Below are 22,952 nucleotides of genomic sequence, written 5' to 3'. Positions count from 1 at the left end.
ACAGTTTCAGGTCCCTGCAAGTGCGAGCAGGGTTCTTCTGGGAGCCATCAGGACTTCGCAGGTTCTCAATCTGGCTGTTGAGGGACTTGAGTGTGGAATCAACCTCAACATCATGCTGCCTCAGGGAGGTGGAGGCCTCATCAGCCCTCATGTACCTCAGAGGATCGGGGCCCTTCTCAGTCTGACCCAGACCAGCGAAGGCGGACATGTCAATGCCGGGGCCAGGTGGACCAGGAGGACCAGGGGGTCCGGGGTTACCAGGAGGACCCTGAAGGAGGGGCAAAAGCAGGATATGGCTCGGGAGGGCATGTACAATCAGGTTTAGCATTAAAATGGTACAGTATACAGTATACTGGTAGGCATGAGTTGGTTGTAGCTTTAATTTTTTTAGAACATGTTACATACAGCAGAACCAGTTTCTCCAGACCGTCCACGAGGTCCAGGGGGTCCAATGGGCCCAGGCTGTCCATTAGATCCATCTTTGCCAGCAGGTCCGACTGGTCCAGGGGGTCCCTACAAACACAGTGTATGTATTTTAAGTTAAAATAAAAATCAATTGATGTAAATATAAAAAATTATGTATTCAACTTATGCTTTCTTTTCAAAGTGTAAATCTATAGTGGCTATTGTAAAGAAATTCAAATGCAGCAGCAGTTTTTTCTCTAATAGCAAAACCAACCATCCATCCACTCATTATCTATACTGCCTATTCCTGAATAGGGTCACGGGGGGGTTGGAGCCTAACTCAGCTGACACTGGGCGAGAGCTGGGGACCACCCTGGACAGGTCTAGCACAATAATTTCCAGGTCTTTTGCCTTATTATGCAGGGGGGTTATTTGTCTCGTGACATTTTCCACAGTGCTTAACTAATCTAAATATTGAAGTCCACTTCCTATCTCAACTGGTGTGGTTTCACAAATCATGGCCTCCCCTCTCTGTCTGGCCCTTTTCCTTATACAGAATAATTACAAAATGCCTCAGCTGCCCTTCTTATCACAGTGGTGTGTAATTAAAGCATGTGGCCTTTTTATGTCCCCAATCTTTTTCAGGTGATGGAAGAATTTACAAAAGGACTAACCTGTGCCCTTCATTACCATCACATATCTTGGATGTTAAAGTGGAAAAATGTAAATGTAATAAGAATTTTTATTCTCTTTCTTGCTTTTGCTCAGTTTTCCCACCTTAGCACCACTTGGTCCTGCAGGTCCAGCAGCTCCAGAATCTCCAGCGGGACCCTGTTAGGACAAGGAAAGAGACAGATTCATTAACAGAAAACAGAGATGAAAAATGAAATTGCGTGTGTAAACTGTTAGATCTGGATTACTTACAGGAGGTCCAGGAAGACCCTGCAGACCAGTGAAGCCACGGTGACCCTTCTGTCCCCTCTCTCCAGCCTCACCAGTCTCTCCTTTGTCTCCACGTGGTCCTTGGGGCCCCTGGAGTAAAGGTTTTATGTCATGTATTAAAATTCATGGTTGCATCTGGTTAGTGTTTAATTAACAAACCCAAATTAAAAATCTAAAAAAAACTTAATGATATAGTTGCAGGTAGAAATTATGATACTCACAGCCATTCCTCTAGCGCCAGCAGGTCCGGCGGGTCCTGCAGGTCCTTGAGCACCCTAAGGAAAGAAATGAAACTGTGGGTGCTTCCTCGTGTTAAGATTAAAAATATGAACCAGTGTTCAGCACTGTGCCTTTTCCTGGGGATCCTACAGTGTTTTACTTACAGACTCTCCTCTGTCTCCCTGCTTGCCCAGTGGTCCAACAGGTCCAGGGGATCCAGGGGCACCAGGAGCTCCAGGGGCACCAGCAGGACCAGTGTTTCCTCGCTCCCCCTACAGGAGGACGCAAGGTGATGACTCAGGATAAGCTTCTGACAACTAGCTAATCTAATAGGTTTTTTTTTTTGTCAGATATCATGATTTGTTAGACTACGTCCAGAGTTTCTCACCTTGACTCCAACAGCTCCGTCCCTACCAGGAGGTCCATCTGATCCCGAGGTACCCTGACACACAGAAACATATTTTGAACCCATGGCATTTCAACCTGACTGCTACTGCAGTCATTGTTCACACAATCAGACAAATGGATACATAACTGATGTTTTGACATTTTGTTGTTATTGTTACTGTTGTTTAGTTCTGACCTCTCTACCAGGCTCTCCAGCAGGTCCTGTGAGTCCAGGGGGTCCTACAGGCCCAGGAGGACCACGTTCACCAGCAGAACCGGGAGCTCCCTGTTTACCCGGCTCTCCCTAAATGCAGAGAGAAATGTCGTATGATGTTATTGTCATATAGTACACTGGCCTAACAGTACATTTACTCATAAAAAAGTTAGGTGGGTTTATCTTTCATGTCTGAAAACTCAGTTTGTATAACTGCTGACATGTTTTTACATTCAGTAGTTCCTTTGACCCGGAATAATCACATCTGGCTTTCAGTGAATCTGTATTTGTGTCAATTCTCTAACAAGTATACACCTCAAATTTGATCCTGAGTCCTGTCTGAGAAAATTAAATGAATCTGTGAAAATGTTAAGTGACCACCAAATGTCAGGCAGATGCTTTGGAAATCATAATGATTTGACCCTGAAAACTTTCAGCGTACATGGAAGCTATGAGCTAGAAGTCACTTACAGAAGGTCCAGAGAGACCAGGGAATCCCCTCTCTCCACGCTGACCAGGCAAACCAACAATACCACGGGTTCCAGCCAGACCTTGAGGGCCTGGAGGCCCATCACCACCCTATAGCACCAGGAGGGAGAAGACAGTGTCATGAACTGTTCTGATGTAGCTGTACATGCTTGTATTCCTTTTACTCCTTTTGTTTGTGGGCGATGAGACTGATAGAGATTTGCTGTCATTGACTCCAATAACAAGCACTAAAAGATTTGTGTGAAATTGTGTGAAAATCACACTCACACGTTCTCCATCCTTTCCAGTCTCTCCCTTTTCTCCCTGCAGGCCAGGAGGTCCACGGAGCCCAGTGTCTCCCTGTCTCCCTGGGAGGCCGGCATCACCACGAGCACCCTTTGGTCCATCTTTACCAGCAGCACCAGGAGGACCAACAGGGCCAGGGTTACCCTGTGATGGGAAGAAAGAGAATTTAAGTAAGTAAGGGCAGAGAAACACAAACGTAAAAGTAATTTTAGACTGACTCAGAAAACGCATGTCTTCTTGGAATTAGTTATTGATGAAATACTCACATTAGGACCAGGGGGTCCAACTCTGCCAGCAGCACCCGGGAAACCAGTGGCACCCTGTCAGAAAGAGTTGGAGTTCAGTCAACCTTTCACACCATCAACAACCACTAAGGTGTACCCTGTCAGAAAGAGTTGGAGTTCAGTAAACCTTTCACACCATCAACAACCACTATGGTGTTAATTAGGATGTTGTGCCATTACCGGGAAGGATACAACAAATACTAGTTAGGAATTTCATAGTCATATATGTGAATAAACTAAAGTGAAGGGATTAGCAATCTGGTTCTGCTATGGCTCTTTTTTTCAATAGGGAACCAACATAGATTAACAAGTGTGGTGAAGAGGCAGGACTAGGTTTTGAGTATTATTTAAATTCATATAAGAATTAAATAGATTTTATACTACCAATCAAAAGTCTGGGCACTTTTCCATTGAATTCAATGGAAAATTTTAAACAGCATTTACACCAGCTTATGTTACATAATACCTATTTGGCAAAAGATGATTGTCCTGTGCTGCACTACAAGGCGATAGATTTAGGATAAGAATAAGGATAATCACCTTTATTGGCCAAGTATGTTACACACAAGCAATCTGTTTCTGGTACAGATCGGGTAGCAGTGGCCTCTTTTATTTATTGTTTAATGAAAATATTGTTATTGTTGTCTTTAAAAAAAATCAGCATGTTATTTCTCTTGCAGTGCCACCTGTAGATCATTATTTACATGAACCTTATATGCATATTGTTATCTTGAGTAGATTTGTTTTGTAAACCGTATAAAGGTTTTTTTTTTTTAAAAATCTTAATCGTGTCACCAAAAATTTTAGTTGGGGGGCCAGATTTGTCCCACGGGCTTTTCAGATGCACAGACTCAGGCACTTTAAAAGTTTCAAGAACATCTCTGAAGGTGGTGTTAGGCTGTTTGATGCTTAGCTCCCCAGTAAACATGTATTGCATTATGTTAGTATCCAAGGCATCCCTGCTGTGCTCATTGAATTGGTAATAAAGAGGGCCAGCTCTATCAATGATCTATGCAATTCAAGTGAAAGATTTTCATGTCCACCAACAGTTTGATTTACTGATTGACTAGAACTCTAAAATGCATATGTAAGTGGTGAGTCTGTATGAGCAGTCAGCTGAAGAGCTGTACAGTGGTTTGTTCATGTGATAAAGTATCAAAATGATTTGCTTACAGGAGCTCCCTGAGCACCACGAGCTCCTTTAGGTCCAGATACACCAGTAGGTCCCTGAAAAAGATGAAGAGTAGTTAATCCTGTTTGAATTATGCTGCACTGACTTTAAAGCTCTGTTAATACTCATGCATGATGTGTCCCCATTGTGAGTAAAATTTGATCCAGAGATGTGACCAAAGATACTGTATATAGATGTGGTTTGACATCATTATTTTCACATCAAATACCCACCACTGGTCCAGGGGCCCCAGATGGTCCCTGAGGTCCAAGAGCACCAGCCTCTCCCTTCTGTCCTGCCTCACCAGACTCTCCCTTGACACCAGGCTGACCATCTGCACCCTGAATATTTTAATCAGAGCAGTTATAGCAGCAGAATTTGTATAGATGGAAATTAAAAAATGCATTTTTCCAGCATCTCATTTGAACAAAAGATATTGCTTTGACTTTACTTACAGGAGGTCCGGCAAAGCCTGCAGGCCCGGGAGGACCGATCTCGCCACGGTCACCCTGCAAAGAGGACAGAAGAGACGGTTGGTCAGAGGAAGCTTGGGTGGAGATACTGATGCTGTTTGTCTTTAGTTTTTATTTCAAAACTCTCTAACACTACATGTATTGGCTTTTGTTCATTTAGGAAAAAATACAAAAACTCTCCCTCCCAACTTCATCTCTTGCTATGTTAGTCGGTGTTTCTAAGGCCAAAACATCCATTTGTTTCTCAAAGTTATGAATAGAAACATTTTGTAGAGAGAGACAAAGTTTCACTCTGTTCTAATATGAGTTTAATAGTCAATGGCTGTTTTAAAGTGCTTTAGATTTTGTGATTTAGTTTTTGTGTTACTTATTTATCTACTTTTTATTTCATTTGTATTTTGTGGCATTCATGTGGACGGCAAAGTAAGAATTTCATTGTACAGGGAAACACGTTTCCTAACTGTGCACATGACAATAAACACTCTACTAATTGACTACTAGCAATGTCACTACACTGTACAAAATCAGTTCAGTGTAATTACTGTGTGAGCAGCATTATCCTCTGTGCAGGACGCTGTTTCGCTTGAGACTTCACTAACTACAATTAAACATTATAATTCTCCTTATAGCAGAGTTTCTAGTCAATCTGGTCTTAAGTTAAATATGAAACATTATGGAAGTGTCTTATGATTTTTAGAAAAAATTGTAGAGAATGCAAATATGTTTTTGTCAAAGTACAAAATGGATAAATATTAAAATATGCATACTCCTCACTCCGCTGTTAGATCTTTTGTAAAGACGGCTCCACTATTATGAGCTCCAGGTCACAGCCGAGGTGATCGGTGCTAGAGTAAGACCAGCTGATTGGTTTTGGTGTATTCTGCATGCTGTGACACATAGATATGACACTCAGCATATGACAAAAAGAGATACTTACAGGAGCACCACGAACACCAGGAGCACCACTAGGTCCATTAGGTCCAGTCTCACCCTGAATAGGAGGGAACCAGCCAAATTAACATACAATACTGTTAAAATAAGCACAACCCTAGTTCATTTAAACTCAGCTCATAATCATCCACTTAACAATCCTGCAGCTAGAACTGTTATTCTTACTTTAGCACCATTGGGTCCAGCTGGACCAGGAGGACCAATGGGACCAGTCAAACCCTTAGAAATAAGACAGAAACAAAGAGAAAAGATTTTGGATGAGATCAAATATTTTTGTCTGATGACTGCTTAAAAAAAACTTCACTCTGTAATAATACACTTAAAAATAAGAGAGCAGTGGTTTATTTTTTTCTTACTCTAGCACCATCCTTTCCAGGAGCTCCCTCAGGTCCCTTCTGTCCGTTGTCACCCTGTTGGATAGAGAAGACAGCTGCATGTATGAAGCTATGAGGCTTCTGGTCTATTTAAATGGAGCATTTCTCTCATGGAGCATTCCATAGCATTAAAAACAATCTGTTACTCACTCTGTCTCCCTTGGGTCCTGGGATGCCACCAGCTCCTCTCTCTCCAGGCATACCCTGAAGACCTGGGGGTCCCTGAAGTCCAGGAGCACCAGCTGGCCCAATGGCTCCCTGAATCAGTGTTAGGAGATCATTTGTTAGCCTAATGTTTTTATGTCATATGAACTAATTTAACCTGAGTGTGGACATGCTGGTTTTCTTTTTCACTGATAATGCCAAAGGTCTTTTATCATACATACATCATTTTATAAAAGCTGTCAAAAAGGTTTCTTTATGTCATATCTCAGAACCAAAGCTGCATGTTCATGTTCAACAAGACCACCAAGTAAAAGCAGACTGGGAAGGTTTCTGTATTTTTCTTTGCAAAAGTAGATCAGTTCCACTCACATGTCTGTCAGTTAAATAGTCAATTACCAGCAGCAGCTGGTTAGCTTAGCTTAGCATAAAGACTGGAGGCAAGAGGGAACTGCTAGCCTGGTCCTGTCCAAAGATACAATAATATAATCCACCTAAAAGCACCTTTAAAGGTCACTAATTAACACAATATATTTCATTTGTAAAACTGGTACAAAAACTGAAGTATTGTTTTACTGGTTAAGTCCAGAAAAACGTCTTGGCTGGGTGCAGTGACCTCTGGAGTCTTGTCTGTCCATCGTGGAAGAGGGATGTTTCCTCTATTGCTCTGCCTGTGATTTTGTCTACCTTTTGTCCCCCATTAAAAGACAGAAGGTGTTGTACATGCTACAGATTTTAAAGCTCCTTAAGGCAAATTAATGTGTGATATTGGGTCATACAAATAAAAATGCACTTGATTTGTCATTACATTGAGACTGTCAAGCAACACGAGGTTATTGCACCCAGACAAGAAATCCTTAGAAACTGCTAAGAAAATATGAACAAGCATTGTGTTTGTTCTTTTGAACAAGAAAGTTCCATTTCTTGAAAATGACCTTTGGGCTTTTTAGGTCTTCTGGAATTACAGCCATGAATCCTGCCATCTGTCAACCTGTTTAATTGACATGCTAAATAAGTGAGATGCTTTTGTGTCACCTGGTGTAGAGGATACTAGAGGATGTTAAGCAATAATTTGAATCTTAATTCTGTTTACAAGTCCTGTTTACCTTGGGTCCATCGGTTCCAGGGGTTCCAGGAAGTCCACGTGGTCCCTGAAGACCCTGAGCTCCAGCCCCACCCCTCTCACCAGGGAAACCACGTTCGCCCTGTTTGCATCAGTGGGAGAAACAGGAAATGGCAGGTACTGCTCAGTTTTGTGATGTGAGGAAGACAACGTGCTTGTTAGATTGATTAATTCAAGGCTTTCATGTACTGTACAAAACCAAAAATGTTAATGAATCATAATATGCATGTATGAACTGTAAATGAGAGCACTACATAGAAGATATACCTGGCTGTGTGTATATTACTCTTCACTTAGATTTTTTTGGGACATAAAGACAAGAATCCTAAACATTTAGACTCACTCTAGGTCCAACAACACCGGGAGCTCCAGCCTCTCCAGGAACACCCTACAAAGAGCAAAGATACACACTTTTATTCCAGCTTCTGGTGTAATTACACATACAAACAAATATCTAAATATTTCTGATGTTAGATATGGGTGTTTGAGATTAACCTTGGATATTTTTAATCATATATAGAATTTTTTTAGAAGATTTGTGTGGTTGACAAGTCGCTGTAACTTGTATAAATATGGTGTGCATGTTTCGATTGTGTTTAATAGCTCTCTGGTGATTAGCATTCAGCATGGAAGTGGCCTCTTCTTGTTGCTACAGAGAACGGCGCCAATGGCCATTTCTACTTGTCATTTACAGCCTTTATTATGTCTATAACCACATGGTACAGTTGTCTCTTAGCTATGATGTCGTATATTGTTATTTCCAGAGATGAAAAGTAACTAAGTACATTTACTTACTGTACTTTACTTAAGTATTTTCATTTTCAGCTACTTTGTACTTCGACTTCACTACACTTTGGAGAAAAATATTGTACTTTGTACTCATTACATTAATTTGATATATTTAGTTACTAGTTACTTTTTAGAATGAGGTTAATTAAATCAAAATACAGGACAATCATAAGATTTATTGATTCTTGGTGTAAAATTCCAGCTGCAACATTAAATAATATATCAATAATTATAATCAAATAATGTACATCAATGTAAACTGTGCCATTTTGCATAATGACTATTTTTACTTTTGGTACCTTAAGTCTATTGTAACATAGGCTAACTTGAGGAAGGAGCCAGAGACAGAAGTTACCTTTTCCCCTTTTGTTTTCACACACACACTTGTGGACAACCACTCCAACAACCAGAACACAGAACAATCCCTGCCAACCCCAAACTAAAATACATCCCACCCAAAGGCCCATTTAGGGGGAACTCCGCCAGGCGCCCCCCATTGCTACAATATTTTATACTAATACTTTTGTACTTTTACTTAAGTAATATTTTGAATGCAAGACATTTTACTTATCACAGAGTATTTTTACACTGTAGTATAACTACTTTTACATAAGTAAACAATCTGAGTACTTCTTCCACCACTGGTTATTTTACCAGAAAGGTTAGAGTACTTAGAAATACCATCACTTGACATATTCCTGTACAAGAAGATATTTGCAGACTGTGTCCATAGGGTTGAAGGGGTTTGTCAACAAAAATGGACCTACAGATATGTCAAACCAGTTGGACTGGACAAAAACTCACTTGGTCTCCAGGTTTTCCAGCCTCTCCTGGGGCACCAGTTGGTCCAGGCAGACCCTGTCCAGCAACAGTAAAGAGATTAGTTACAGGTCTGTAAACATAGACTAAGTCATTGCCTAAAAGTCTGCTGTTTTCTTGACTAAATGACTGTAGGGTGACTATCCGTGAATAACACTGTGATATCCAATGCTATAAGGCATGTTCCTCTTGTAGCTTGAATGTATACTGATATCTGCTCATATATTCCTATTCAAGTTTTGGAGAGTGGACACTGTATTGGCTTATTATATGTTTTGCAGACAGGTGTATCAGGGATTTGATAGCAATTGAAAATAGACTGACCTGGAAGCCAGAAGGTCCAGGCTGTCCTTGTTCTCCTCGCTCTCCAGCAGGTCCCTGTGATAGACCCAAACACGTCAATGGCAAAAGGAAGTGAAATGGATTTATAATGACTATCACACATTTCATAACATAAAATTATACTGCAGTACTCACAGCAGGGCCGGGAGGTCCAGCAGCACCAGTCTCACCATCTTTTCCAGATAGACCCTGTTCAGAGAGAAGCACTTGCATTATAAAAACTGATCTGGGGGCAGAAAATGAGTCATCCAAATGTGAAGTTCAGAAGCATGTAAAATACACTTACTCTCAGACCAGGACGACCCACAAGACCCTTTTCTCCTGGTTTTCCAGGTTCACCCTGTTGAAGAGCGATCACATTAAATGATCTGAGAAAGTTTGTTTAGCTTCAGGTGAAACAAGGTTAATGACAGTAGTGTTACATGGCTTCTTAAATCTGGCACAAGGATGTATTTTGAGAGTATATTAACAGCAAAATGAAAATGCTGTGTGTAATAGTGAAGTGTTCCCACACTGCTTTTATAAAAACCTTTGCACACATACATTGGCTCCCTTTGGTCCAGGGAACCCCATCACTCCTGGCTGTCCACGGGCTCCCTGAGGACCAGGTGGGCCGGGGCGACCATCCTCACCGGGGACACCCTGTCATGAAAGTGTTCCAGTTTGTGACACCAGCATATTAAATCACACTTGTGGTGGTGATAAAATGTATTTTTGCTTGGACCTTTTTTATTGCTTTATATTATTTTATATCCAAGGATCAACACTCTACTCACAGTTGGTCCAACTTTGCCTTGAGGACCAGCATCTCCAGGACGACCAGTAAGACCCTAAGAAAAGATTTTTAGAGATCGACAGGATTATTCAGAAACTTGGGAAAATCTCAGCAATGCAGAAAGTCAAATTAAGTCCCTCACATCAAACCAACCACACTAAATATTCATCTGGTTCAAGACTAAGAAGACCATATTTTTGCAACATTGTCTAGGTAGGACATGAGTGAAGATATAGGACTCACTCTGGCTCCAGGGAGGCCAGACTCTCCTGTGCGTCCAGGGTCACCAGTAGCACCTTTAGGACCAGCAGCACCAGGAACACCACGGTCACCAGGGGCACCCTGAAGAAGACAAAAGGGGACCAGCTTTAAATATCAGCCTGTTAAATATTGGTCTGCTAGAAATATGGTAGTTGGTTTCATAATCATTGCAGCAACCTTTTTATACTGCAATGCTTAGGGCACAGATTTCGCCTGTGCTAATGGGGTTGATGACCTGTTAAAGAAATGCCATTTTACTCAGGACCCACCTTGGCACCAGCAAGACCATCCTGACCTGGGAAGCCACGGTTACCAGGAGCTCCCTGAAAAAAACACACACACAGAGAAACACAATTTTGATTAGGTTGTGTATCAAAGAGCACCAGCTCATTTGCATAACCTTTATTTTATTACAATTTTATTGTACATTGTGGCTACTTACTCTTTCTCCTGGAGGTCCTACAGGCCCAGCAGCTCCAGGCTCTCCTCTTGCGCCTCTCTTTCCTTCTTCACCAGTGGGGCCAGGGGGACCTAGAGGACCAGCAGGGCCCTGGGAAAGTGAGGCTGTCTCAGTAAATCAATTGTGTCTGGTTCGACAAAATGTTTTACAATGATAATGAATTATATAGTCAAAAATAACTGAAACCAAGTCAAAACTGAGCAACATACCAGTTCTCCCTTGGGCCCAGCTTCACCTTTGAATCCAGGAAGACCAGGGTCTCCCTAGACATGACAAGAAGGAGGACAGCCACAAAAACACATAATCATAACATGAACAAGAAACAAGCTTGGCATACTCACTTTAGTTTTAGATTATTCCCAATTTACTTACAGACTGTCCCTTTGGCCCCAGAGGTCCCGTAGCTCCCTGTGGTCCAGGTGGGCCACGGGGGCCAGGGAATCCAGGAGCTCCAGCAATACCAGGAGCACCCTTTAGGGAAGAAGGAAGCAGTAAAATATCAGAATCAGGGAAAATGTTAATATTGTAAATGATAAAGTAATAGTAGTAAGCTATGAACATAAAGCAGCCTTACTGCAGATCCTTTAGCTCCAGGAATACCATCAGTACCAGGGTTACCCTACAGAGGCACAGAATAAAATAGTTCATGAAAAGCAATTAATAAATATTAAAGTAACTGTAAGAATGACCATGAATAATTGTTGCAGGAGCAAACTGAGATTAACTATAGGTGATTAGGATGAGTGATGACAAACAAACCGATGCTCCAGCGGGTCCAGGAGACCCTGGGGTACCAGCCTCTCCGCGGGGGCCCTGTGGGCCCTCAGCTCCACGTGAACCAGTGGGACCAGCTTCTCCCTGACAGGACACAATAAAGGTACCATTAATAGATGGGAAAACAAGTTTGTTTTGCATTTCTTTAACCTGTAATCCAACATTTGTACTTCTCATACAGATAAAGATAATACAAAGTTTTACACCAGTGGTTCTGTACAAAGGTATCAGTTTCTCTTATACATATACACTACAATAATACACTCTGTTCCCATATGTATGATAAGGAAATGTCTGAGTTAAATTGTAATTAAACACTTTTATTTTAAGCACATCATCTGAACATGAGAAGACAATGCACCTTATTTTTCTTGACAAGAATATTATAAAGTAGTTTGTAGAATAAACTACTGAACTTGATCTTTTGTCCATGAAAACTACAAGAATCAAAAATCATTACAGGAATCTTGGGGGGTTTATGAATGATCAGATTCTGCTACAGGAAGAATTTGCTGAGTGTTAAAGTGAAGATTGTTTCAACTACAGACACAAAGTCCACTCCAGAGAAATATTCATTTACAATGAAGCAGTCTGCACAAACCTTGGCTCCAGGGGATCCTGGGAAACCAGGAGCTCCAGCAGGACCAACAGGCCCCTGTAGACAGAACAAAAACCTATAGGTTAGTTTATGTCTGGTGAAACCATTGCTTTGTTGCTGTTATCAGTGATAATAGCCCCTTAATTAAAAGAAAAATAAAGTGGATGAATTAGATGCAAAGTAGGAACAATGATGCATACAGGCGGACCAGCAGGACCAGACAAGCCATCATTTCCTCTGGCACCCTGAAAAGTGAGAAGACAGGAATGTCAGTTCTGTGTCTCATAGTAAAAAGAAAATGAAATTAGAACTTTTTAACAGATTCAAATTTGCACCAAACTAGAGACATAGCTCTGCTCAGTAGACTGAAGCAGATATGATGCTGTTACTCACTGCAGCTCCAGCAGGTCCAGGACGACCCCTCTCACCAGGCAGACCACGTGGGCCCTATAACCGAAAATACAGTTCACTTTATCTTGATTATTGTGAAATAACTTTCATTTATAAACATATATTATCTTGATCCTTAGTTCACACAACCTTAAAAGTAAATCAGAAAGTCATGGAAACAGAGTAGAATCACAGCTAAACCTCTGCTACTGTTTTATGCCACTATCACGGCAGACCAGATAAGGCACTGCACACTTACCATGGGTCCAGGGGCACCGTTCTCACCAGGGGTACCAGCTTCACCCTGCCAGGAGCAGAAATCAGTGACATTTAGGTTGGAAAAACAGTGGAAACAACTGTAATGAATATTTGGACTTTGAATGATGTGGTGAGCCTACCTTGGCTCCTGCAGCACCATACTCTCCCTTAGCTCCATCCAAACCAGGATGACCCTACAGAGAAACATAACAGTACTCATGCCATGACTGAGCAGGTAGTTATACCACTTCTTCTGTTTAGCAGTAAAGACTGAAACACTTACTCTGTGTCCTTTGAGTCCAGGAAGCCCCGGAGTTCCAGGGAATCCTCGAGCTCCCTGAAACAAAACAAAAAACATTTCGTTTGTCTTCGTCCTCTTGAATTAAACTTGTGAAATATTCTTGAGGTTAGCAGTGGCTAAAATTATTTTGCATTTACATATAAAATAATCAGTTACTGATCAAAAATGTTTCACTCACCTGAGGCCCTGCAGGTCCACGCTCACCAGGTTTGCCAGGTTTGCCAGACTCACCCTAAACAAACAGGAAGTGGAAGAATTATTGGTTGAAGTAGCAGCATCATGATAAACTGTAGCTGCTCTGCACTGCATTATGATGGGATGCTACTGTAAGTGTGCAGCCTGCGTTTTGTGAAGTCATCATTTTCATCAGTATTGTTTGAGACTCATGGTGCCCCCGGTGGTTCATATAGTTTATAGTGGAACATATCAGAGGGAAGGATGAGCCAAATCATTGTGAAATGACAGCAATGAAATACACAAAAGCATGAGAGAAGAATTTTTTTACTGTTTAAAAAATGATGGTTTGCTTTTACCTAGGATTAAGTTTTATTCTTATGTTTTAATGAGTTTAGTGGGTTTCATATGTAGATGGAGCCTTAACACCTACATCACTTCCTGGTTTTCCAGGGGGTCCAGGTGGTCCACGAGGTCCCAATGGTCCCTGTTGTAAAGCAAAGGGAGATAAATCATTAGTGATACTAACTGACTTGCTCCACGTAAAGACAGTTAGACAGGTGGTGCTATATAGAAACACTTCCTGGACAGTGTCCATCCACTAAATGCATAGAATAAATATCAATGAACAATGAACATTGAGGGCAACTGTGGCTCAGGAGGTAGCGCAGGTCATCTTCTATCTGGAAGGTTGGCTGTTTGAGTCCATGTGTTGAAGTGTCCTTGAGCAAGACACTGAACCCCCAGTTGCTCCTGTGATGTCACTGGTGTGTAGATCTTTGGGAGTATGAATGGATGAATGGCCAAATAGTTTGAAAGCACTTTGAGTGTGCTGCGGTGCATAGAAAAACGTTATACAAGTATAAGACCATTTACGCTTTAAAGGTTAACGTAAATATACATTTGTTTTTGTGGCAGTAAGTGCTACTAACAAACCCAAAATGTAAAACAAATGTGACAGGTACAGTGTGGAGTCTGTCTGTTAAATACACACATGCAGTCTGGTATAGTTATTAACACTTACAGCTGCACCAGCCTCTCCAGCCTCTCCATGGGCACCTTGAAAACCCTGTGGCCCCTGTAGGTACAAGTGGCAAAGTATTAGGAATGCACTCATATAAGCCAACTATTCCTCTCCATATATACAGTGTACACATTAGCTGTTTGTTGATATTGATTAATCACATAGTGATGCTGTGCTGTGTATGTACTCACAGGGGCTCCGGTAGGTCCTGGGGGCCCACGAGGACCCATAGGACCCTGCAAGAGAAACACAAAAGAAATGTGTTTACTCAGTATCTGTTTGTTTTTTTGTTTTTTTTAGCATAGTGTGACCAGTTAGGCGGCTTGAATATTGAACTCAGTATTCAAAGCTATTAGGATTCAGGTGTCCAAAATTTGAAAACACAAATCTCTTGGGTTTAAAGTTGCTCTCATCTTCAAATATCTGTCTAACAAAACGTTTGCAAAAACTGTGGTTTATAAATTATAAATATATTTTGAATATGGTTGTTAGTGCATAGTTCAAAGTAGTTCATACCCAAACATACTATTTTTAGAGAAGTGTTAAAAATTAAATATGAAGCAACATGACCTGCTGAAATCTCTGTGTTGCAGTGAGACACAAGGTGGCAGCATTGCAATCATCTCAGTCAATATTTGCTGTTTACTTTTTACTGCTTATATTTAGCAGCAGCTCCATGACAATCTAAATGTCATTGTGGTAGATTACTTGTCTACATACCAAAAAGTACTCATACACTCTTAAGAGGCAGAGATTATACACAGTAATACTTACCATTGGTCCTTGCATCACACCCATAGAAGCACCCCCGGCCTTCTCATCAAAACCTTGGGACATCTGAGCAGCAAAGTTCTATAAAAACACACAACAGACAGACACTGAAAGTCAGTTTATGTAGTTTATCCTGCTTGAGCCAGCTAAGCTTCTGCAAACATGCATACATGCGTTTTATTCAACAAAGAATCTCCTGATTGATAAGATAGAAGATATTGATTGTGGTTTATATCAATAATTTACTGTTGTGCTCTCTCACTACATTTAGACCAAGATGTTCCAAGAAAACCCACCCCTCCGAGCCCTGGTGGTCCAGGTGGGCCGGCGGGTCCGGGGTTTCCGGGGATGCCGGGCTCCCCATCTCTTCCTCGAGGTCCAATATTTCCCTGGTGAAGATGAGAAACTGTCATTTTCTGTGAGGCACTGTCACCAGAAGAATTAAGGAAGCCTTCAGGTTAGAAATCATGCACTGTGCAATTGTTTATACTAACCAGCAAGATCTTTGTCTTAATTCTTCATTTAAGTTAAACACTTTATTCCTTCTCTTGCTTTTCAACAGTGTACTGATTTTGGCTGTAACCCTCACAGGCACATGACGCTGCTTTGTCTAATTATCAGTGGTTGCACTGGTTTGCTGTTTGTTTTATCATTGCCTTTTTTAACAACACATTTACAGAGGAAGTCTCATATCTGATGGATGAATAGATCTGGATGTTTCCCCACTTGAGTAATACACCAGTCCTAAACTATACAGAACACTGTTCCGGTTCAATCATAACGATGATCTAAGCTGCTGTTGCTTGACCTAATATCTTGTGGCCTTTTGAGATCACAGTAAGACAAATGTGAGAGAATTGCTTCTGAATGCTGCACTGCAGTGGAGGGTGGTTTTTGTCCACTCGCTCTCTCACCTTATCACCCTTAGCACCAGCTTCTCCGCGTGGTCCCTGTTCACCTGGGGGCCCCTGAAAAACCAAGCATATTTTTCACAGTAGGTTTCACAGGATGGTTACAGCCATTCAGAGCAAGGATCATATTATTGTGCATTGATAAACAACCTTACTGAACATTGCTTAAATAAATCTAGAATGAGCATAAACTAAACATTTTTTCTTTATCTTTTTTTTTTTTTTTTTAATCAGTCTCAATAAAATGAATTAAAAAGTCAAAATGTTACCATAGGGCCTGGTGGTCCTCTTGGTCCTACAACCTGCTCAGGTAAACAGAAAGCTTATGTCAGCGTCTGTGGCTGTTGTCAGAAATGACTCTTTATTACAAGACCAGCTGTTCATGCTGTATTCAGCTGTGCCAGTTTCTAAACATGTAAACCTGGAGAAGAATATTTCACCTTTGTAGGACATGTTTACCAAGCTAAAAACACTGTGTGATGGGCATTTCGTTTGACAGGAGACGTTTTGCTAAAAACATCACCTCCTTTTAACCTCGGCTTTGGCTGAACTTGTTCACCTGACGTGCGCTGGGGATCTAAGAGGATTTGATTGGGTTCATTATGTCCAAAGAATGCAGGGCTTTTCCTCATTTAATAGAAAGTCCAATGAGACACTGTTGAACATTGCTATTAGTCTATTATTATGTGACAAATAGCCACACTAATGGTCACAGGTTTCTTCAATGGAAAACTCAACAAAAGGTGGAATAACCAACAAATTAAAAATTGATTAGGTTTTCTGGGCAACTATAAGTCAACATAGATATCACTAAATTCAAACATAATCTTCAGAAATATGTGCAATGTGTAGGTAATTATTATGGGAAATATTATTATTATGGGCACCAGTGTTGCCTAGATCATATTTTTTTCCAAAAACTAACAATGGAGATAAAATATTTGTTAGTTTTTAGGGAAAATTTTAACCCAGGCTAATAATGACTTTATGTATGAAGCAATTTAGAGGGAAGTTTAACGTATGGCAATGGAATGTCATTTATTTCAAGCTTTACTTTAGTGCGATGTACTGCAGAGGATTCATACTTACATCTGCAATCTCTCCTGGTTCGCCTTTCTGGCCCTGATTGATAAAAGAAAAGGTGACATCAGTGGCCTGAGCCACCTTCCTAACAACAAACAAACTCATGGTGTTTTCATGTTGTCGCTTGTTGTGAGTGTGCATGGGTGTCAGTATTTTCCCATGACAAACAGCCTCACCTTAGCACCAACTGTCTCTGATGTTGCAGATGGATGGATGAAAGGGAAAAGAAAGAAAAACATTAAAAGTGATAAGATATTCAAACACTGTCTGTGATTTTTAGGAAAGGAGTCCCATAACGAAATCTAATGATGCTAAAAATGATCAAATACCACTCACCAAACCCAAAAGACAATCCCCCATCCAGATCATATTAATGACCAGAGCAATGAAGCTGAAGCAGGCGTGCATTAGGAACATGTAGATCCAATTATTAAAGGAAAATGTTAACATATTGTAAGTAGGTAAAAAGTAAGCGAGTTGTAATGTGTGTTTTTTTTAAAAAGCATCTGGTTCCAGATGTTTTTCAAAAATTTGTGGAAATGTGTTTATGCCCAGGTGTCACTGTAGCCTGATGAGATTTGATGACATACTCATCCTAATGAGTAGATAAATGAAATATGTTAGATAACTGTCAAATATTTGAAACTGTCACATACCAGGAGGTTTCAGAAGACCACACAGGAATTCAGTGACTCTTTACAAGGTATATAACCTTCAAGATCCTCCTGACATGAGGCTTCATGCAAAATAGGTTGAGGGAAATGTTGGTCTCTCTCTGAGTTAAATCACCTGCAGACAACCTACTTTGACAGACCACCTCTACATGAGTCAAATGAGTCAAATAAATCATTGAGTTGTGGCTCAGTGTCATGGGCTTCATCTTGGTCATTAGTTGAAATAAGCAGAGGCACCTCTACTGGTTTAGGTGAGAGCCAGGCAACGCCTCTCAGGATCTATCCACTCCCACATGGAAAAGACTTTCATCAGGAGTGTTTTTATCCTGATAAAGTTGCTTATTTGGTCTCCATAAAAACCAAGCATATAGAGGTTCACTTTGGAACAGGGAACATCAGGTGCTGACTGAGTGAAAAGTCATTATCACAAATACCAGATCGTAAAAGTGTCATCTTTTAGAGCCGGCAAAACGGGGATAATTACACCTAGAGACTATAATCAGTAATAAACGCAGCCTTGATCAGGCAGTTTACTTGGATCCTGAGGCAGTTCCCTATTCCAAAGTGTGAGCCAGGAGGGAGACAAAAAGAGTAATTTATTTATGGGTATGTGAATAAATAAATTACAACCAATGGGGGCACTGGCATCAGCAGGGCAGATGGGACAGCACTCTCCAGATGGGATGATAGGGTTGGGGCACTCTTTGATCTCCTCGCAGATTATCTCATCACACAGAACCGCTCCGCTGTCGCATACACAGATACGACACAGCACTGGCTTCCACACATCCTTATCATTATACTGCTGTCCGTCCCAGATGCAGCCACCTGCTTCCTCTGTGGTGACTAGCAGGGGGCGCATGGCAGGAAGGACAAGAAGGGTAGGTGCAAAAGAGAGTTAGACAGGGAAAGGTTTACACAGTATTGTGAGTTTGTACTGTATAGTAAATGTTAATGAAGTTGGATAGGGCAGTGAGAACAAGAGGATGTACAGGGGCAAGGAAGTAAGAGGAGTAAAAGCAGTGTGGGGGTAAGAGAAGGGAGGAGGAGTGGTTAGCAGGTGGAGGGGAGGGGTGAAGAAGGAAGAAGGAGGAGGAGAAAAGTCATCCTGTATCACAGTGAATTAAAATGATTAAAAGCTCAGAACACTTTAGAAAGTAGCTCAAAGTACAGAAGTAATCAAACAACTCAATAACAAACATGTGACTGCATGAAGACTTGTTGAACAGGTGCTGGTTTGACCTAAAAATACACTAGTACAAACAAGTAGCTGTAGAGCACACATTTTACATATAACTGATGGAGTAGGGAGGAAAATGCTCCAAGTTATTATATGAGGAATTTTATAGCAACATAAAATGTAATGTCACCAAGAGCCACAGCTAATAGTTGTGTCTGAAGCCTCAGCTGAGGCATTTCACGTCGCTGGCTCAGTGTCATTCAGCCTGCAGGCCTGTTCTGCTGTGCGTATGAATGAACCTCTCTTACAGTGATACTGTGCCCAATTGACAAGCTGCTGCCTTAAGTAAACAGGGGGTCCTTCTAAATTTCTCCATCTGGATCCCGTAGCTGTGTAAAGTGCCAGTGCAAACACACTGGAGGTTTGAATGGGTGATTTGTTTCATGTACACAGCTCAGGGCTGGGCCTCCTCACTGTTGTTGCTTGTTTGTTAAGCATATTTGTGACAGTGATAGTTAGCGCATACATGTTACAAGGCTGTTTAATTCCTGATCTGATGTGAGTCTGGCTAGTTGCACCTCAAACCTTTGCTCTATTGTCCACCACTATTTTTTTTTATATTATAATTTAAGGATTAACGCCATGCTAAAATAAAACAACTATATGTCCTGCTGTGCATGCTGTCTTTAGTCCCTCTCTCTTCCTGCTACCCTTTGAGCCTGCCAGTCTGGGGTCGAGCACTCTCTGACCCTGTCACTTCACATAATGAACTCTGCTCCAGCCAAACCCTGTGGGGGAGTTTTAGTTGACATTTCTTCAGAACTGTCAAATTCACTTTGCTCAAGACTGGCTTTTTAAAAATCATTCCATGTTTTTTGCCTAGATAACAGCAGAAAAAGGCACCCGGTGACATTTAAGGCACCAAGAATCCACATTAAGCCGATTTGCTGAGCAGCAGGTTCCAGCTGAGGACAAATGGACACTTGTTCACCTGACAGTCCCTCTCATACAGATGCGCCTTGATAGCCTCGCCTATCCCACCGAAGTCATACTTGAAATGACCACTGAAGCCTGTTTGACAGTACAGATCCACACTAACAACAACAATTAACAACTACATCACTGTAAACAGCATTAAATATAAGAAACAAACTACACCGCAGTCCAACAAAGGTGTGCTCTTCATGCTCTTCTTTGACATCACACTATTTGCATTAGATTTTTTTTCCACTATTCTTCTGAAACCTCAGGTAGAGAAGCTTGCGAAGCCGATTGAAAATCAGCGATGCAGAGTAACAGTCCAAGGTTTTTGCATGTAAAAAGAAAAAAGTCAAGAAAAACTGTGCAACTTACGGTCATCCTCTTCCTGACATCTGACCACAGATAATAAAACAACTTGGGATGCTAGAAGTAGCAGAACAGTCTTTGAGTCCACAAAGCTGAACATGTCTAAATGTTAGACATGCAGGAGCTTGGGTGAGAAGTGGAGGGACGGAGGAGACCAGGCTTTCAGTCAGTGGTGTGATCAGTGTGTGTTCCCGAAGACTTATGGCACCATGCAGTCAAACCCTCCAAAATCGTAGTGGAATCCAACGCGGGGCCCTGGCTGGCACTCTGCACCCACCACCTCAGGGCAAGCACCGCGGTTTTATGTCCACTGTGCCTTGTATGGATCTTCGTATATTCCAAAATACCAGTCCTTCCCCCAGACCCCCTGTCAGGCTGAAATCTGAACCTCATCTCCCTCCCCTCAATCCAGCAGCATCTATTCTCCCAGGCATTTTTATAAGCTCAGTTCCTCCTTCCTCTCGTGACCTGCTGGGCCTCGCTTGGCCAAGAGATGCACCTTCCCTGTGACATCAAAATCAAAAGCCACAAGCAGCAGAGCACAGGTCAAGCAATGGCTACATGAAAGTGTGCCAGTGAATTAGGAAATCTCAAAACTGACTGGAAAAACATTTCTATTGACATATTTGCTAAAAGTCAAATATGTTGAGGTGTACACATACAGTATATATAACAGAAAAATGTATTTTTAAAGGATAGTACTCTTTCTTCTGCTGCATGACCATCTGGAAAATGACTACATACCAACTATAGTATTGTCTAAATCAAACGAACAAATAATTTTTCTTTTTTTAATTCATGACAAACCTACAAATTTAAACGTTTGTTTTCTTATATAATATTGGTAAATGTTTTAAAGACAAAACATTATTATGTGATTATCTTGAAATAGATGTGTTTTGAATCAGCAGATGAATCAGATTTCTTCTAACTGCTCTGTAAAGTAAGCTGCGAGTTCTAACCCAAACCTGTGAACTGACTAAATAGTAGATGTTAAGTCTTACCTGACTGCTAGAATGCATGTGAAAAATATTCTTTATATAAGAAGCTTGACCCTTGTGAGGAGAAACAATGACTACTTATGTTTCTAGATTATAATGAAGTGCCATCTGATGTGAAACACTCAAAGTTGCAGACACACAACACCGGGACAGTGGAGTTGTTTGTTTTGGTCTAGTCTCTCTGATTTTGGATTAGTCCACAACCCTTGGACCACCTTATGTCATGTTCACTTTACAGCTGAACTCTCCGAGAGACTTGTCTGTTTGGACTGAGACCAATGACAAGAGCCAGTTAAGCAAACAATTTTACTGTGACTCACATGAGAGGAAATCTTAAAAACAGAACTAACTTTTCTGCAATCATCAGTGAAATGTTATGTTCATGTCTGTACATCTTTTGCCCAAATAGGTCTGTATCACAACTCCTGACAAAATAGCACATAAATACCAGAAAGATCTGATGGGAAGCTGAGCCTGAATGGTAATGAAATGTCTGTGTGGCCTTTATCATGTAGCTCTCCAGTAGATAGGGCCAGGTGAGTGAGCTTGAATAGGGGTCTTTGTCATGAGGTGAGGCACAGTAATTCCAGGGTCAAAACCTCTACATACAGGAAAGAAAGCTCTGAGACACCATCTTAGCTGTTGTCTTCCACATCTATAAGGTGTTTGGTATACTGGAAATACATTTAAGGCAGAAGTTAGTAGAAGATTTATCCCACCCAGAGGCATCTCCTGTTTCACAGTCCTCATCTTCTCTGACTATAAAATCTGATCATCACTAAAATCATCTCAGGAATTTCAACAGCCAGCTTCCCAGCTGAATCAGTAATTTATGTTCTGACAGTAGGGGGGTCATAGTGCTGTCCCGAACTAACACTGTCCAGTTTGCTGTGTCAGGTCAGGTCAATGTTGCTGTGTCACCTAAAAAATGATGAAGTAGCCGTTGTGTTGAAAGAGGCTTTAACTTAGAGGATGATAGTCTATATTACAGCTGTTGCATAACACCAGTTTGGATAAGAGGAAGACTTCGGTGTGAAACAGAGTGGTCTATAATAACCTATAAATATAAAATCAACCCATCCTGAAATTATAGATATATGCAAGAAAGCCAGAAAATGAGATGGCACAGATCAGACGATTAAGACAAATCTAGAAATGTTACAGAAATTACTTCCCCCATTTATAGCATCCTACAAATGCTGAGGATCTGTAATTGGCCGAGAGCTGGGGCGCAATTATGCAACATTCATCTGCTGCAGCTCTCTGTGAAACAATGTTTCGGCAATGTCACTGAATCCCAGTGTAACTTCAGCTACAGATCTGTATCAATGTGGAGCAAGAATACTGAGTCCATCTTAGCTCTGACTGAATCCTGCCTTTTGCCTCCTCCCAGCACACACAATAGGCCTCTGTGTGCACGACCCACTGGAATGCTGTGAGATGGCAGGGCAGTGGGATAGCTGCATGGTGAGGATGGGGGTTGGTGGGTGAGGAAGGGTGTAGAAGCTTGGAGGATGAAGGGGGGAGTTGGTTTGACGATA

The 22,952-nt window shown here is 41.2% G+C and overlaps 1 protein-coding gene across 1 annotated transcript in view; it reads right to left on the bottom strand.

Annotated features, from left to right (window-relative positions):
* col2a1a (collagen, type II, alpha 1a) overlaps positions 1 to 20,510 on the bottom strand; it is a 23,699-nt gene extending 3,189 nt beyond the window's left edge. Inside the window, 51 exon segments of the mRNA XM_020610687.1 lie at positions 3 to 268; positions 406 to 513; positions 1,183 to 1,236; positions 1,330 to 1,437; positions 1,569 to 1,622; positions 1,731 to 1,838; positions 1,955 to 2,008; positions 2,150 to 2,257; positions 2,639 to 2,746; positions 2,924 to 3,085; positions 3,208 to 3,261; positions 4,399 to 4,452; positions 4,630 to 4,737; positions 4,852 to 4,905; positions 5,807 to 5,860; positions 5,986 to 6,039; positions 6,177 to 6,230; positions 6,345 to 6,452; positions 7,463 to 7,561; positions 7,823 to 7,867; positions 9,073 to 9,126; positions 9,412 to 9,465; positions 9,565 to 9,618; positions 9,716 to 9,769; positions 9,973 to 10,071; positions 10,206 to 10,259; positions 10,448 to 10,546; positions 10,735 to 10,788; positions 10,908 to 11,015; positions 11,135 to 11,188; positions 11,298 to 11,396; positions 11,500 to 11,544; positions 11,685 to 11,783; positions 12,301 to 12,354; positions 12,498 to 12,542; positions 12,691 to 12,744; positions 12,947 to 12,991; positions 13,086 to 13,139; positions 13,229 to 13,282; positions 13,425 to 13,478; positions 13,854 to 13,907; positions 14,445 to 14,498; positions 14,636 to 14,680; positions 15,219 to 15,296; positions 15,512 to 15,604; positions 16,130 to 16,183; positions 16,396 to 16,428; positions 17,216 to 17,248; positions 17,386 to 17,402; positions 18,514 to 18,720; positions 20,417 to 20,510. Of these exon segments, the coding sequence (XP_020466343.1) occupies positions 3 to 268; positions 406 to 513; positions 1,183 to 1,236; positions 1,330 to 1,437; positions 1,569 to 1,622; positions 1,731 to 1,838; positions 1,955 to 2,008; positions 2,150 to 2,257; positions 2,639 to 2,746; positions 2,924 to 3,085; positions 3,208 to 3,261; positions 4,399 to 4,452; positions 4,630 to 4,737; positions 4,852 to 4,905; positions 5,807 to 5,860; positions 5,986 to 6,039; positions 6,177 to 6,230; positions 6,345 to 6,452; positions 7,463 to 7,561; positions 7,823 to 7,867; positions 9,073 to 9,126; positions 9,412 to 9,465; positions 9,565 to 9,618; positions 9,716 to 9,769; positions 9,973 to 10,071; positions 10,206 to 10,259; positions 10,448 to 10,546; positions 10,735 to 10,788; positions 10,908 to 11,015; positions 11,135 to 11,188; positions 11,298 to 11,396; positions 11,500 to 11,544; positions 11,685 to 11,783; positions 12,301 to 12,354; positions 12,498 to 12,542; positions 12,691 to 12,744; positions 12,947 to 12,991; positions 13,086 to 13,139; positions 13,229 to 13,282; positions 13,425 to 13,478; positions 13,854 to 13,907; positions 14,445 to 14,498; positions 14,636 to 14,680; positions 15,219 to 15,296; positions 15,512 to 15,604; positions 16,130 to 16,183; positions 16,396 to 16,428; positions 17,216 to 17,248; positions 17,386 to 17,402; positions 18,514 to 18,720; positions 20,417 to 20,510 (3,863 nt within the window).
* Positions 20,511 to 22,952: the final 2,442 nt, after the last annotated feature.

This window comes from Monopterus albus, unplaced genomic scaffold (assembly GCF_001952655.1).
Source record: "Monopterus albus unplaced genomic scaffold, M_albus_1.0 scaffold106.1, whole genome shotgun sequence".
Taxonomy (NCBI): Eukaryota; Metazoa; Chordata; class Actinopteri; order Synbranchiformes; family Synbranchidae; genus Monopterus; species Monopterus albus.
This window is presented reverse-complemented; position numbering and strand designations above follow the sequence as displayed.